Source organism: Thunnus thynnus, chromosome 5 (assembly GCF_963924715.1).
Source record: "Thunnus thynnus chromosome 5, fThuThy2.1, whole genome shotgun sequence".
NCBI lineage: Eukaryota > Metazoa > Chordata > Actinopteri > Scombriformes > Scombridae > Thunnus > Thunnus thynnus.
Window position 1 is genome coordinate 5,749,861 of NC_089521.1, and position 16,370 is coordinate 5,766,230.

General features: G+C 41.2%; 1 protein-coding gene across 1 annotated transcript; it reads right to left on the bottom strand.

Moving 5' to 3' along the window:
* Positions 1-1,492: 1,492 nt before the first annotated feature.
* On the bottom strand, positions 1,493-16,218 carry uba2 (ubiquitin-like modifier activating enzyme 2). Its single transcript, XM_067588848.1, has 17 exons — positions 15,931-16,218; positions 13,740-13,823; positions 13,487-13,557; positions 13,242-13,306; positions 13,045-13,145; positions 12,735-12,856; positions 12,418-12,485; positions 12,114-12,235; positions 9,941-10,040; positions 8,898-9,049; positions 8,493-8,586; positions 8,239-8,351; positions 6,161-6,316; positions 5,825-5,921; positions 4,921-5,026; positions 4,676-4,818; positions 1,493-2,887 (listed from the first exon to the last, which is right to left on the bottom strand). Exons 1-17 carry the CDS (start codon positions 16,069-16,071, stop codon positions 2,670-2,672), a joined length of 1,953 nt encoding a protein of 650 aa, XP_067444949.1. The 5' UTR covers positions 16,072-16,218; the 3' UTR covers positions 1,493-2,669.
* Positions 16,219-16,370: the final 152 nt, after the last annotated feature.

Below are 16,370 nucleotides of genomic sequence, written 5' to 3' on the forward strand. Positions count from 1 at the left end.
TCATGCAGAATGGCTCCTATCATATTGTCATATCATTGTGTATATTATAATATTGTTTTATTGTTGTTAATGTTTTAATGTACAAGCAGCATCTTAATGTTGCAGCTAGCAGAGAGAAACTATTTTAACCACTTTAAATACAGTTGGGTAGCTTGATGTATATAAATGTATCATGTTTTATAAATTGAACATATGATTTGTGTGTGAAATCTTAAATCTGCAAAGTTACTAATAACTAAAGTTGTCAAATAAGAAGTATAGTGGAGTAAAAATTACAATATTTTTGTCTGAAATGTAGTGAAGTAAGAGTTTAAATTAAGAAAGCATGACATGGAAATACTCAAGTAGAGTACAAGTACCTCAAAATTTTACTCAAGTAGCAAGTAAGTGTGCTCAGTCACATTCACTACTAATAACTGCCATGGATACATTTATTTTTGGTATTACAGTATATTACATCTGGGGGCTAAAAGATGATGAAACAGAATATATCTGAATGCAAATAACTACAAAATCCTGCCTCTTAACCAATAATATTTACTCACAGCAGACATTTTGACATGTACGAGCAGGAAAAACACAATTTTAACAAATAACCTCATTGCTTTTCATTTAAGTTTAGCAGTTTCATGGCCCTGGTGTGTTCACAGAAGACATATTGACCTGTAGGAAAAACACAGGTACAAATAATTAAATGAACAATGGCTGAATTCCATTTAGCTGCTTCAGTTTCAGGGTGCTGGTATCCTGCATGCTGGCTCACTGTCACACTGTCTTGACTTACTGGGGCACTTAAACATGGAACAGAGCCATGATCAATGATATTAATTACACTTGTGCTTTTCTTGCTGACAGGTCAAAATTTCTGCTGTAAAAAAAGGTCTTTAATAAATGTTGTGGACACAATCTGAAAAAGTGTTCATACCGTAGCACCTTTAAACGTGTTTATTTCATTATATTCATTTTTTATCGTCCCCATTATTTTTCTCATTCATATCTTCAATCATGGCCCACATTTTCAACAAGTTTTATCTTATCTGACTACATTTTCTCAGGTGTGTTTATTGTAAAATGCTGTGTGTACGTGATAGATAGCAGGGTTGCATCAGTCTCTCCTCTCAACAATGTCACTCTGTAACAAGGTGAGCACATGACTGTCAGACTTTAATCTCTGAACTGAACACTCAAAATATTTACCAGAATACCAAGAAAACGCAGACTCTTCTGCTAATGACGGCATGCTCTGGCTCAGACAGAAGTGGGTTTCTGTGTTCAGTATGTGGTTTTAGTGAGCTCTATCTCCACCTTCAGATACTGTTTGCCTCTGTGTGAACTCTATGACACTAAACTATACAGTATGAACTGGCCACGTTCCCCTATACAGCCTTTATAATAATGGGTAATATGTACAAAATACACACACAAAAAAAGCTTATATTTTTAAAGGTTTAGTGCCAACATGAAAGACGAACAAATAAACAAGACAGAAAGAGAAGCCTCTGCATTTAAGTTTATTGTCTTCACCAAATTGGTCCAAAGGGCTTTCAAGGCCTTTCAACAAGTCAGATCACAATGTAATTATGAAATAATGGACACTGACACAGGCATTAGACTGGAGACAGCAGGAGCTAAACTGCTATCTGATCCAGTTCAACCTCTGCAGAATGAACAAAAATGACTGGTTCTGGTCAAACCACTACTCCATCTCTGATTCTGTCTCAATTCCAACTTTCTTTTTTTTTTTCCCTCAACAAACAGACTTCTTTGCTCAAACAGAACCAATAAGAAGTGACTGTAATATCATGTGTACAATAAACTACAACTAGCCTGGATCTAAACCGCTTGTGCTTAGCCAGAGCCTTTGAAAGACACGGTGCAGTTTAACAGGAAGCTGCGTTAGCTTCACTGCGCTGCTTCATGGCTGTTTCTGAGTAACTTTTCTTTAATTCACTAAGAGCTGGACGCCTCACTGTGGTGGTGTGATGGAGGGCATGGTTACATTACTTGCAGCCAAAACATGTTAGTTCTAGAAAAGAGGTAGCACACTAACACCCCCATGGCACAATGTGGCCACAAACGCTCCATCAGTGCCTCTGTGCTTTACCGACCCGGTCACAGACGTGAACAGTCTGCAGGCTATAGCGAGGAACAGCACCTACACACGCATCCACCCTGCAGACTTCTGGGTCTGTCTGTTACCGTCCCATCACTGAGTTCAATATTACAACCCAAGAAAATGTTTTGGTTTTTACATTTTTTTTTTTCTTTTGTAACCTGACAAATAAGCACAAAAACACCCTGACTTGTGTAGCATGAGAAATACAGTACGTTTATAAAAAATACAAAATAAGCACTTGTTTTTAACCATCAAGAGAAGCATTTTATAGGGACCAGAAATGAATAAAAATAACAAAAAAAAAGTTGTACGTATTTTTCAAAACGTTTTAAATTGTAGAATCTATTTACAGCATCATGTGAGGAGAGCAGAGGGAGTATGAAAGCACAAACACAGAGTTGGGGGGGGGGGGTTGGGGAGTGACGAAAGATGAACCGGGCAGTAAATTGTTCTTCATAAAAGAGGTGTTTTATTTAAGCCTACTGTCTGTCTTGAGTCAAAAATGACAAGCGTTCAAAGTTCTCAGTCCTTCAGGAGACCGTGAGGGGAGGGGTTAGTCCAGAGCAATGATGTCATCGTCATCATTGTCGGCGGAGGCAGCCGCTGCGCTTGAGTCAGTCCGTGGGCGCTTGGTGGAGGTCTCGCCAGTTTCCACGTCCGAGTGCTTCCTCTTGGTGCCGCTGTTTGCTGCTGCCGCTGCTGCCGAGCTGGACGGCGCCCCTTCCTCCTCGTCAGAGTCCACGATCATGATGTCGTTGTCCTCTGCTGGAGCTGAAACATGGTGGACAAAAACGTTTACAGATGGAAGAGAATCAAATACTATTCTGTGTACACGAAAAGACAGGAGCAGCATCAAAACAAGCAACTGATTGCAAATTGAGTCTTTATAAAGTTCAGTTTAGATCAAAGGTCACACAGGTGAAAACTCACAAAAAATCCAAAATTAACATTCTGAGTTGTGATTTTGTGTAAATTTATTATGTAAATGAACCAGACTAATGACAGACTAATTCACAAATGCATATTAGTCTGGAACCTCTCAGTTCATTTGCAATTTCCAAGGGACGTTATCAACAATCTGGATGCAACTGGATAGACCTTCAACCAATCAGAGTAACGAGACATGTGACATAGCATTGAGCAACACATGCGAGATGGGCGGTGCTTGGTTTTGGTTTTCAAGTAGGAAAAAATGGCAGCCTGGACACAAACTGTCTCATATTACAGCTAAACAGTATACTCAAATATGTTTATGAAAACATGTAGAAGTGGGAAATAGGCAATACAGTAACAGAATGTTGACACATATTTGATAAGCACTGCCTAGTTTGACAGTTTGATCTGAGTTTCATGAGCCTGGTGCACTCTGCAGACTTTCCCCTCAACTTTAAACAACAGTCAAACTCAAACACGTCATGACGTCAAGCTGATGATGGCTTCTGGTTGAAACGCGTCCGTTTCTGTCCACAATAAATAAAAAGAAGACAGATCTGTGAGTGCCGGTGTTTTGTTTGTTCCTGTGTTAACAAGTTAAGTAAACTATGAAAAAGGTCTATTACAGATGTGTAGCAGGTTGAAACCTGCAGCTTTATACCAGCAGTTCAGTCCAACCTGCACCACCTGCTAGCAAAGACAGTTACAGCCACAGCATTTTAAAACTACTACTAGGTGTAAACATGATGCAGATGTGCACCATCTACAGGCGAGGCCAGTTTTTGCACTTTTATCACCTGAAGACAATACATGTTACAAAGTGCAATTCTATTTTAAAATCTGCTTTATTTGCATGTTTGATTAGTTTACATTTTGATGTTGCATGATGTATTCTGTTGATGACACGTCCAAACTGCTGTTTTTCTATAGACGGCACAGGTTGTATAGCACTAGAGTGCAAGTGACCCAACAATTCCCCAGTTGAGAATATGCAGCCTTAATTTAACTTTTTGATGACTAGTTCTGTGTGAAAATCGCAGCCCTCTCATTCACTGACGCAGCGGAGGTGCTCCAGCAAAAAAGTTGAACTGGGCTCAACTCTTGCTAGGAAGCAAAGTCATCCAGCAAGACGCTGCATTAGCCAATAACATACATGCAAGCACACCTTCCTGTTATTTTGTAACATGATTGTTTTTCTACAATTTACCTCCCAATTGTTGTGATGAAAGATAAAACTGTTGCCACTGTGATCATTTTCCAGTTGTAAAATCCTGTCTGAGTATTATATATGGCTGCCTTTAAATGCATTATTGTGTAGCTCCAATTCAACTTCCTGGATTGTATTTAATTGTCTCAATGATGCCTTTAACAACATGGCCCACCACCGCAGCCTCTTGCATTGTTTTAACACAGAGCTGTTCTCTGTCTGAATGCAGCCTGAGGTGTGAACACTGACATCAGCACTGCATTAAAAATGAGACCAGTCTGTTGACGCAGCCTCTCTGGCAAAAAAAAGTTGAACCTTATTCTCATCTAAAAACATCTTCATCACATGATACTTAAGAATAAGATATCACTACAAATACTGAAGGCCAGTAAACAAACTCTTTTTTTTCCTCTACTAACCTTTAGAGGAGGTGGACGGCTGGGCGGAGTCCTTGTTGCCGTTGGTGATGCTGTTAACCTCTTCCTGGTTACTCTGAGGGGGCGGGGCTTTGTCTGGGGCCTCACCAACTACCTCAAACTCCACATCTCTCTCTAGTTCCTCACTGTTGATGGAGACAAACACAACTTTTCAGTGTTGTTCACTGGAGTGACCATAAAAACAATATGAGAAACTCAACAAATTGAATGCACGCAGAGGGACGTACGTGTGCAGGACGTTGACAAGAAGCGTGTAGTCTTGGAGGAAGTCATCGGCTTGCAGTCGGCTGCCATTACGGATCCCAAAGTCAGAAAGAAATTTGCTGTTGTTGGCTGTGAAGAAGCAGACGGGATGTAAAGAAATGTCCCATTTCTGAACCTCTAATAACATTCACCATATATCACCATTAAAATATTTAATATGCTTTTAGGTGACATTTGTTTGATGAACTTACAATATTCTCCCTGCTGTGTATCTCATCCATTTAGGAAATGTAACAACAAAATATTCCAATCCAAAACTGCTCATTTCCAATTCTTTAATTACAAACCCTCACAAAAAAGGGCATGGAGGCACAGCTCACTGATTGTATCTACAGAAATACTATTCACTATCTCCTATCTGGACAGTATGTGATTTAGATAAGGACTAACTGACAGATGATGGTACTAGAGCGCCCTCTTCTGTCCAGCTGGGGAATCGCTACACTTTCACCAAATAATCAATCTCAATCAATCTACTTTTTTGCATTCCTCCCATCTCTAACATTTCTTTTCATTCTCTTAGCCTCTTTCATCTTCCTCTTGCCTGCCGACACACTTTTTCATTCAAGTGACTGGGAAAGTGTGGCCACATTTTTGACTATGTAATGTATGTGCTGCCTTCTGTTGGCTACTCTGCTTCTTCCTACTGTACCATCTGTCTCTCACTCTCCTCAGAGAAGTGATTAGCACTGATTTTCAGCTCTTCCCACTTTCGGCCTCCTCCTTCATCTTTCTTCTTTTCACCTCTTTTTCCCAAATTGCTAGCAGACTTTTAACCTCCAGTAAATACAGTGACTAAAAGGAAGACCAGCGACTCATAGAAGATGTAGTATAAATAAAAATATAACTGTGATGCTTCCTCTTTACCTTCTGTCTCTCCTTCCTCTGAGGAGATGAGGATGGTCCCTTTTCCATCTTCTATCTGAACATCTGGAGCCACCATGCCGAACCTCTCCTTCAGGATCTGAACAAATGTGCAAATATCAAATCATGAAGCAGCAGTATAGAGTAGTAACAGAGACAATAAATGGATTGTTAAGTTTGAACTGAAGCTGTAGCACTTCATCAAGACATTTTTTATAATTCTAATATATAGTTGTCCAAAGTGTTTTTGTGCATAAATGTTGCCATACTGTGGCAGAACAACGTTCTCTGTTGAGGGCTCAGGTTGGTGTACATGCAAACACAAGCTCATCATATTACCCTGTCCTGCAGAGAGAGGACCATGGTTTTATGGACGTTGAGTTTGACTGTGACTTCAGGTTTGCTGGCGCAGACGTAGCAGTTGGCGCTAGGTGGATCCAGGATGCACGGGACCAGCAGCTTCTTCCTGAGGTTGGGACACTTGTTCAGGAAGATCTGTTGATGAGACAAACGCAAACCAACATGAAATGTGGAGGAACAACAGAGCTGGCAGAAAGGATTCTAATATGAGACCCGTTACTCAAGTAGTATAGTTTTAAGTGAGGACATGCCTCAGTGTTGCGCTCTTTAGTGCTTTATCTGATTTTGTTTGTTTGTACTGTCTTCAGTACTGCTTTTCTTATTGCATTCCCCAGGGAAGAACTGTTTAATATTCGACAGTTCACTCCACAAACTTTTTCACCCATTTTCAAAACACCAAGAAACCTTTTCAGAGATTTTAGTTGGAGGAGCAGCAGTTCTTTTTGGGCTTAGAGGAGATGCAGGAAAGGGAAGTGTGCTGGTTAAACTGCGACAGCATCTGACCAATGTCCACTCTCTGTCCCTGTGTTTCACTGAAACCTGGCTTGGCAGAATCTGCTTCTATATAAACAAAGATTGGTGAACAAATGTCACAGTGTTAAACTTTGTTTATACTCCTGCAAGACACTTTGGCGCGGGCCTACACAGATAGTACGAGCTACGAGCATGCACTGAGGCGTTTATGCTCAAAGCGTTGTTAGTTGCAGTATTCTCTGAAATGCCAGGGGGCATACAAACAAAATATTCTATGAATAAGCAAGTCAACGAGTGTTTGTTACCATTTATGGTCTTTGTTTACTTTGTTCTGCATATCATGACATGGAAAAAGTTGTTACAAAATTTTAAAGTTATTTTCCTGTTTTGTTCTGACAACAAGTGAGAGAACAAGTGTTACAAAGACACATGAAATGAACTACAACAGAGAGAGTGACAGGAAACACAGGAAACAGGAAAGCAGGCTGCCTGGCAACAGTAGTAAACACCAACGTACTGCCACCAACATTTTTCTTGTGTCACGATGATGATCATTAATATCACTGGGCTACTAATGACTTTCACTCATATATACACTGTGCGAGCACAATAACACCCTACGATATTGTGGAATTGTTTTGAATCATTGACTAGTGCATCAAATCCCAGAATCCTCCCTCTCCTCATTCTTCAGGGGACATCTATGTGGAAGGTACTGTTATAAGAGTAGCGTAGCTGCTTTAGGGCAGTGCGTAATGTGTGTGCATAGTGAGTGCGTGGTTGAGCGAGTAGAGAGGGCGAGTGGCAGAAAAGTGACATGAATGTGAGCGGAGCAGAGGAGAAGGTCAGCAGTAAGTTGCCAATCTGGCAGTAAATGTACAGTACAGACTACAGTGTGTCAGTTAATAAATGCTGCAGCTTGTCAAGACCAAGAGAAGTCTCATCTGTTGTTTCCCCAACTGCTGGGAAAGTGAAGGGGGTTAGCCACAAAGTTAGCAACAATGGGTTAGCCTAACCTGAACACGCTCACTTAAGGTGGATTGACCTTTACGGTGGACCAGCTATTCTCATTTTAGTGTTTATCTCAGCCGCTCCTACTGTTGACAGAGAACAGAGAAACGTCCGGCTGCTCAGTCTCTCCCGAGCTTGGCTCAGCACCCCGCCAAACCAGTCAACCTAGAGGAAACTGCACTTACAGACTATTTTCATCAGCTGTGAACCGTTTTATTCACTGCAGGAGTTTTCCTCCTTTATTCTGGTCGACGTTTATATCCCACCTCAGGCCCATGTGAGTGAGGCCTTACAATTCCTGGCTGACCAGATAACCAGCATGGAGCACAAACATCCAGACTCGCTCCTGATCATTCTAGGGCAGAGGTTTTCAAAGTCTGAGACTGTGGGCCTCCCCTCAGTCAAAGCTTGAAAAAAAAGCTCCCAATGCAAAAAGCAGAATACTCAGAGTGCCAAAATGTTGTATAGAAAGTGCATGATGCCTTAACTGGAGAATGGTCGATGGTCAAGTTATCATTGTCAGCAACTGGAGAGCTGAAAACACATGGATGCTTAGTGGCAGATAAACTAACCGTGCGACAGGATTCCAGTTCCCCAGACAGGATCTTGAGGCCCTCCAGCACGATGAGTCCAGCGATGACGGCGTTGGTTGTTGCAATAGCTGGGATGATGTTACCGGCCATGGCTGAAAATAACAAATCAACACATAAATCAACTCTTGATCGGGGCCTTTTATCTGAGAGTGGACGTGTAAATTCCACATGACTGTTTATTCCCAGCGGAGCCAATTTCCTGTTGAAAATGTGGGACACAAAAACCAACTTACACTTTACATCAAAACGACTCTTCATGTTCATGCTGAAGATGTGCATACGCAGGTTGGCTGCTGCGGTAACAAAGTCCATGGCAGGAGGATCATCCTGACAACAAGATGAAGAGCAGGTTATACTCACATGAGCCATTTAAAATACAGTATTTGCATCTGTTTTGCAACATTTATTTCGGTGCAGCTCAAGAAACTTGAACTAGGAGACAACATCAAACAGCAAACTAGAAGCTTCTTTCTTTTAAAACCCTTTGAGATTTTCTAGTTAGAGTCAAGTATATCTTTTATGTCTCAGTGTTTTCTGAAAGGTTTATTGATCAATATATGTTCATATTCTTTATGCAGTTTTAACAGCAAGTGTGCTACATTCTCTTCATGTTTTTTTGGGTTTTTTCGGTGTGTTACCTTGTCCCAGACGAGCTCGGCTCCTTCTCCTTTCTCCTGCAGTTGTGAGCGGAGCGTCTCCACGCTCTGCTGGAAGAGCTGGCAGTGGCCCCAAACACCCAGAACCTGCTGGTCCTTCAAACCTGAAGCTGGACACTCATCCTGAGGACACGCTGGGACACACACAGACAAATGTGGATGAAAAGACAGACAAACAAATAGACAGCTAAGAGTCAGGCAAACAAACAGTGGCTATGATAACATGCATTCAGTGTTATTGAGCAGTTTAAAGCAACAACTCCCTTGGCAATTCCTTCTCATGTGACTCATGGCAATTATACAGGGATGCAAACTCATCAGTGTTGAAAACGGTGACAAAGATGCAAACTCCATAAGGGAGTACGGGGGCAATAATTCCACAGCGTTGTTGTCTTAAGGATGTCCAGTTTAGATATATGAGGCTCATGTTGATGCTAAACTGTTAATGCAGGCTGGGAGCTGAGTGTCAGACAGCAGAGAGCACCGCTGTAGCTGCTAACGTTGCTAACGTTCAGGACCAGCAGGACTCTTAATTACACATGCTTCCAGCTAAATTAATGCAAAAGTGATGAACTGTAAGAGTGACATTCCCCTGCTCCGAGTATGAATCACTCACTTGGAACTACGAGCTAAAGTTGAGCAATGCTCTGTGCTGGTCTATGTCAGACACACACACACACACTATAAACAGGCTTGTGAGTGTGACAATCTGAGAAGAGCAACATCTGGTTGGATCAGCTCCACAAATGAGAGAATGAATGGGAAATTATCTCTCTCTCTCTCTCTCAACATCCCCCTCCACCCTCCCATTGGAACAACATGAACTACATTTTCAGTGGAAGTTTACAAGTTTGCACCCCTGATTATAGCATCTCTGTTTTTGCCACAGGCCATAAAAGGTAAAGGCTTAGGAGTTACGTAAAGTATGTGGACACTTATCCTGACCCCAACAAATAAAACTTGTTCCCTAATAAATAAAACAGAGAGGTCAGCACCACCAGTACAGCTTCAGTTAATAAACATACCACTGTTCTCTAGCTGGTGCCAGTCCAGAGGTGTGGGAGCTTTCCTCTTCTTCCACAGCTTGTCCATGGTCAGCAGGTACATGATGTCATCTTTGAAAAGCTGGGGACGAGAGGCAATCATAATTAAACTTATTATGTCTGTGGTGATGATGCAACAATAAAAGCAACATTAACTGTCCCAAGCTGTCCCCATACATCAAGAATCCCAAGATTGTCTGACAGAATAAAGAAGTTTAAAGTTTACTGTGCATCTGTGTGTAAAATCATACAGATTTTCACTTCCTAAATTATTAATCCCATCTCAGTATTGTGTCTATAATCAATGAATGCTTGTCTCAGGCCTGCACTGATAAATCAGACGCTGGTCAGCCTGTACACAGCACAACAATCAACACAAACACAAACCAAGTAATTTATCAGACTAATTATTTTCTCCTGGGTGAACACACCAAATTCTATGTGAGTGTGAGTATAGTGCCAGCCTTAAACCTGCTACATACTCTACATAAACAATGATGGGAAACACACGTTGTGTTCCTCTGGCTCTTACACAGTTACGTGCTGTATGGAGTCCAAACTTTCTTTCTAACATCAGCATCTGTTTCAGGTAGGAGAGCTAAATAAAATCACTGGTACAAGTGCAAACTACACATTATTAGTGTAAACAAATGAACTAGTAGTGCATAATCTACATCTTACACATGTACCATCACAGTCTTTGCACCAATGGAGAACATAGTTACTAAAACCACACATTGTGAGAGACCATTTTTAAATCCTGTTCCTGCAGCATCTCAGCTTTGCTTCCCATGCAGGGACAAACACTCATATCTTTAAGCACTGGCCCAAATATAAACTTATGTAAAAACAACACAGAAAAGGCAATTGAACTCAACTTAACACAGCCTTCCTTAACTGTGACACTTCAATAAATGGAAATAATTGAATATGCTATATAAATAAAAGTTGATAAAGAAAATGTTTACAAGAAACCATAGTTATTTATATTCATAAACACTGGCTGCAAGTTGAGTTACTTGAACGAACCTCTGGTGAGTAGATTAAATCCACCTGAATGTCATCTGAACGCTTCAATATAAGGGACACAACTCAAGGAAATCTGACCTTTTGTAGAAACGGTTTAAGTTGGTCAATGCGACAAAGTTGCTGACCTAGAAATAATGTAGAATCTTAAATATTTCTTCTTCGTTTTACATGTCATTACTTCTTGTGTTTTTAAATGTTTCTGAACCCTCAAACTTTCTGATTATTTCCAGGTTTATGTGAAAATATTAGAGATGTTCAATGTGATCTCAGACTTTTGGACCCTACTGTATATTAGTGGTTTTCTAAGGATATAATGTTAAATGATATTTGATCGTAAATACACATGAGCTGCTGCTGCTGATAATACTTGACTTTTTAGACTGAGACTTGCAGCTTTTGCATGATGAAATCTGATGCAGCGCTCTAATACAGTGGCACGGCGTCACCAGTAGGGGAGTGAGGTGTCACTTCTTTCTGCTCTATCTGCCTACGAGCCCTTACGGAGGACACCCAGCAGCAACTCCCCCCCATGTATTAAAGCAGGATGGCAGCTGTTGAGAAGGTTGTGAATATGAAGCGTAATCTGCAGAGACAGCTGTTTAAATCATACAAATATCCCGCTGTATGTGTTTTGAACGTATTAACGGTATCAGCATTGATTGATCAAGCCTCCCAGCCTGTGATACATGATCTGATGAAACTATTTTGGTTCAGTACATTTCTGCTGTCAGTCAGCCTGGTGACGGCAGGTTAGCCAGCTGCTAGTCAACAGCTGCTGCTGACAGACGGCCGGTTCTGTGGACAGAGACGCTGAACGCAGGTCGGAGTCGGTGTGGATTGAACGGTTACCGTCCTCGCTCACGTCTCACTTCCTATGTGGATTTCCAGTTGTGTTGGTGAAGGCTCATAGTATGGGGATAAAACTTGGTGGCCACAGGGGGCCCCCTACATGGAATATCTGGTGGCCAAAGAGTACATTTTTGTGGCCACCCTGCCATGTGTATCCCACGCACTTGTATTAGCATATAAAATTGTGCATAATGCAAGTTACAAACTCTGTGATTGCATTTTGCCACAAAAAACAAAACAACACCATCCCTGTTAGTTTGATTTGTCTGACTGGTACCTTGTTGAAGAGTCTGACGGGGTCATATCCTTTGGAGCGGGCCCATTCCTTGGTGGAGACACGCTTGATGTCCCCATCCTTTTCCGAGGCTGTGGCTCGAGCTGCCGTTTCTTCGGGGTTCCCTGTAAACAAAACACGCACGTTTGATACAGTGCGGGGTGCTTGTGTATTTTTACCTACCATCCTGTTGTGTGAGCAAACATGTTGGCAGTCAAATGCTACCATCACAAATACAGTGGGCACACCTGTATGTAAGAGTTGAAAAGTAACACCTTTGTGAAAACAAAGAAAAGCTCTCACTCACATGCAGCCTCTGGGTCCGCTGTGTCGGGGGACACTTCTTGATCTGCATCTTCCTCTCCAAATAGCTGGCTACAGTTGCAACAGACAAGCAATATAAGATGACCACGAGGAAACAGTGTTTTTGAAATACATTTTTTTTCACGTTACAGCACCTTTATAACATGTCACATGTATTTTACTTCACTGCTGACTGTTTTTCAAAGCATGTGCAGAGCCAGTTTAGCCACGGTTTATTGTGCAATGTGGCGGTTTGCATTCCAGTAATCTAAATAAATATGTATGATGCTAAAACTTAATTATGACAAGAATGAGCCTTACTTGAAGAGATACTTTGCCCAGACAATGCAGTGAATGGGCTCAGACGGCGTGTTTCTTATAGTGCATCCTGGGAAGGTCTTCTGTGTGGGCTTAGGTTGGCACTCGTAGCACTCTGTCATTCCCTGGAGAAGAAGCAGGGAGAGGACAGGAAGGAACAAAAGAAAGAAAGATGAGGAGAGAAACAAAGTGAGAGGTGGGATGTTTACTTTGCCTATAACTGTGCGTCTGTATTTGTAGAGTAGCGATACCTTTACTGGACAGAACATTAATACAAATGGACTTTAGCATAACCACGATGTGAATGTGCTACCTTCTTGATGACGGTGACTTGTCCCAGGTATCCAGCAGTGCCACTCTCTATCAGAGGGATGTCTGCTGCCAAACACATCCTGTTCACATGGTTACGGGCCGCTAGGGGAGACAAAAAGTCTTTTAATATCCTCATCATTTGAGTGTGTTGTTGGTTGAGATTAGCAAAAAAATGTCAGTGAGGTCAGGTGAGGATACCTCTGTTATCAAGAGCGTTCATCACCAGCATGAACTTTCTGAAGAACTCCACGTTGTAATCAGGGCTGTTGGAAAAACAAATCATCAATCAGCCGAGCACCAACATATAACAGATTACATTTTAATTATATCAACTCTGTGTTTCTCCTTTGATCAGCTGACACTATGGAAATAGTTTGTGTGTTTATGTGATAAAATGTCTTTGATTTATTAAGTGAAAAGGAGGAGTTAAGAAAGAAACTAACTTCATGATGCTGTCGTGGTAGGCAGTGATATTTGCAGTGGGGCAGAATTGCAAGGCGCTCTCCTTGGCCACCTGGAAGACAACAGACACAAAGTTAACTGACGGAGGCAGAGATGCAAAAACAGAAAATGATTTAGTTTACAGCATAGTGTAACAGAAAGCAGACATATTTCAGAGTGTTCAACATAACAGTATCAGCTCACACAAAACAAGCCTTCAACCACCAGTGACAGAGGTTGCTGATGTTTACATACCTGTGCTTTAGACTTGCCAACATGCTTCTTCTGAAAGAGGAACTGTCGATTGAGGTTGCTGACATCGATTGTGTCCAAGTCAATCTGCCAAAATCAATATGGTTGTAATGTCAGTTGTGTATACATGAAACATAATATACGGCAGCCAATCAACTGCTCACACGAAGCTTTTGACATGCAGTAGCAACTTTAAGTGACAGAATTGATTTGAAAAACACAAGAAAGACTAACTGCTGGTGCACGTGATAACAAATAACAAAAACAATTAGGGCATTCTACATTTAAAACAGGTCAATGTCTGTAAAGGGCCTTCTGGTTAGCTTTTCAAGTGTTTTTTTTTAAATGTCAAGCTCATATTTGCAAATGCTTCTGTGTTCATATGCTGCACTCAACCGAGATTCTTTTAAGTTGAGTCATATAACTCAAGCGGGTTCAGACAAACCCAGACCCTTCTTCCAAAATTCTATCTAAAAAGGAGACTCATGAGTTTTGTTGTGAATAAGGATTGTGAAAACAACTCCCTTCACAAGTATGAAACTTTGGTTAAAACAGGCAATAGTGTTATCAAGAAGGAATAATAATCTCATGATATTCATCTATAAAGCTCAACTGTTAAAACTTTCTCATCTAAACCTTGTAACTTCCAATATTGCCATATCCAAGCAGGTTTAGTGATACACATTAAAGCACTTCTGTAAATGAGTAAGTTTTTATCCATACTTGAGTCACATCCTTGTATGTGTCAACAATAAATCTGATTCTAGATGATCTAATTAGATATCCCTCTCATATTTTGAAAGAGCGAGTTTCAGGTACTGTGCGCCATTAAAATAGAATTGACCGCAAACAGCTCTCAAGTTAGATGACTCTTGCGACTGTATTCATGAAGTCTTTTTGTTGTTTGACTGTTGGCTGCTTGGCTTTACACGTGTTGTTCTTGAATGCTGCTTGTATGGTTTGGTGGCCAGACTATGACAGATATCTCTTGAAAAAAAGATTAATGAATAACTAATCTCAATCCATACATTTCCTGTCCATTGTCAATGCAAAGGAATAATATATATCAATATATTAATCAATTTACCTTCAAGGACCCCTTGAAGTCCCTGAACTCTGCTATGGAAACTAGTGACAGTCACAAATGCTCAGCTCTAAACATCTGACGGCTGAGCCCTGAAAACACATACAGCCATAAGCAATAACAACTGCACGAGCGTGGCAAAAACAGACGCAGATTTCTGATCATATTAGCAGCATTATATAATGTGACTCCACTACACAAAGTGTCGAAGTGTGTCTGTGTTGCCATTTAGCGAGCCGACCGGTGTTTCGGTTTAACTAGTGACTTTCAGATTGGTTGGCTGCTCGTATTGACGTCAGCCGTTGAAATTAAATTGAATGTTGAATACAGTATATATTTGTCTGGTCCTTTTTGTAGTACAGTATGTAAATTAAATGGTGTCGCCAACACGAAGCGTTTACCTTTCTTTAAGTTACTTTTAATGTGGGGAAACATAGATTAGTTGATATTATTCAGGTTAATTGGTTAAATATGAGCACTTTGCGATTAAGGCTAACTATAAAATCCCAGGAAAGCCTACAACGTTAGCTGCACTGTCAAATTATAGGCTACATTTTGTGTCCCACATTATGAGAAACATTAGGTGGATGAGGTGAAGGCGTCTTGCTGAGCAATTTAACTTATGTAAATAGTTAGTGTAGATAATAAACACAGATTGGTACTAATTTAAGTAAAATTAAATGCTTTTAGGGGGACGCCTACGTGTTTCCAACAGCTGCCGTCACTACGAGCACGGACACATTCGGCTGAAAGTCGCCAGCTAACACGGTCACTGGTTAAATCGAAACACCGGCCAGCTAGCCGTCACATTACAAAGAAGTTGTCTGGCTAACTTAGCAATATTAATGGCGCCAAAATGCTACGGCTACATCACTACGGCAGTGTTCCTGTTTTTTCTACTTTACGCATGAACCTTCACACTTAACTATCCACTAAGGGACAGATGCTGTGTCGAGAAACCACACGAACACACGTATGTTTTTACTTCTTTTGAGGAGCCATGTCCCAGGAATTAGTCGGAGCCCTAACACAGCTCACCTCCCGGCACAAAGACCTAGCATGATAGCCAGCTAGCTGCCAGACACACAAACAAACAGAAATGTGACGGACCACTTCGATGTTTTTGAAGCCGGTGAGGACGAGGTTCTTCAGCAGCTCGCAGCCGATCCCTCCCGCTCCCACCACCAGCACCTTGCAGGTGGAAAGCGAGTCAGCCAGCTCTTTTCGGAGGGAACCCACCAGTTGGACCATGTTGATCGGTAGAGACAGAACCAGAACCTGAACCTGCAGCACCGGGAGGCTAGCGGCTAACTTCTTCTTCTTCTTCTTTGGAATGGAACAGACTAGACGCTACAATGACGTATTGCTGCCCTCTACTGTTTGTTATTGGTGCTCCTCTCCGTTATTCACTGACGCCAATTTAGCAATTTTGTTGCTAGATTTAGCAACGTTTCAGACTACCCTGGCAATGTTTTTTTTTTTTCTCCAAAAAGCACCTAGCAATAAATTTAGCTAAGTTACTTTTAAAATGTATTTAGAACCTTTTAACA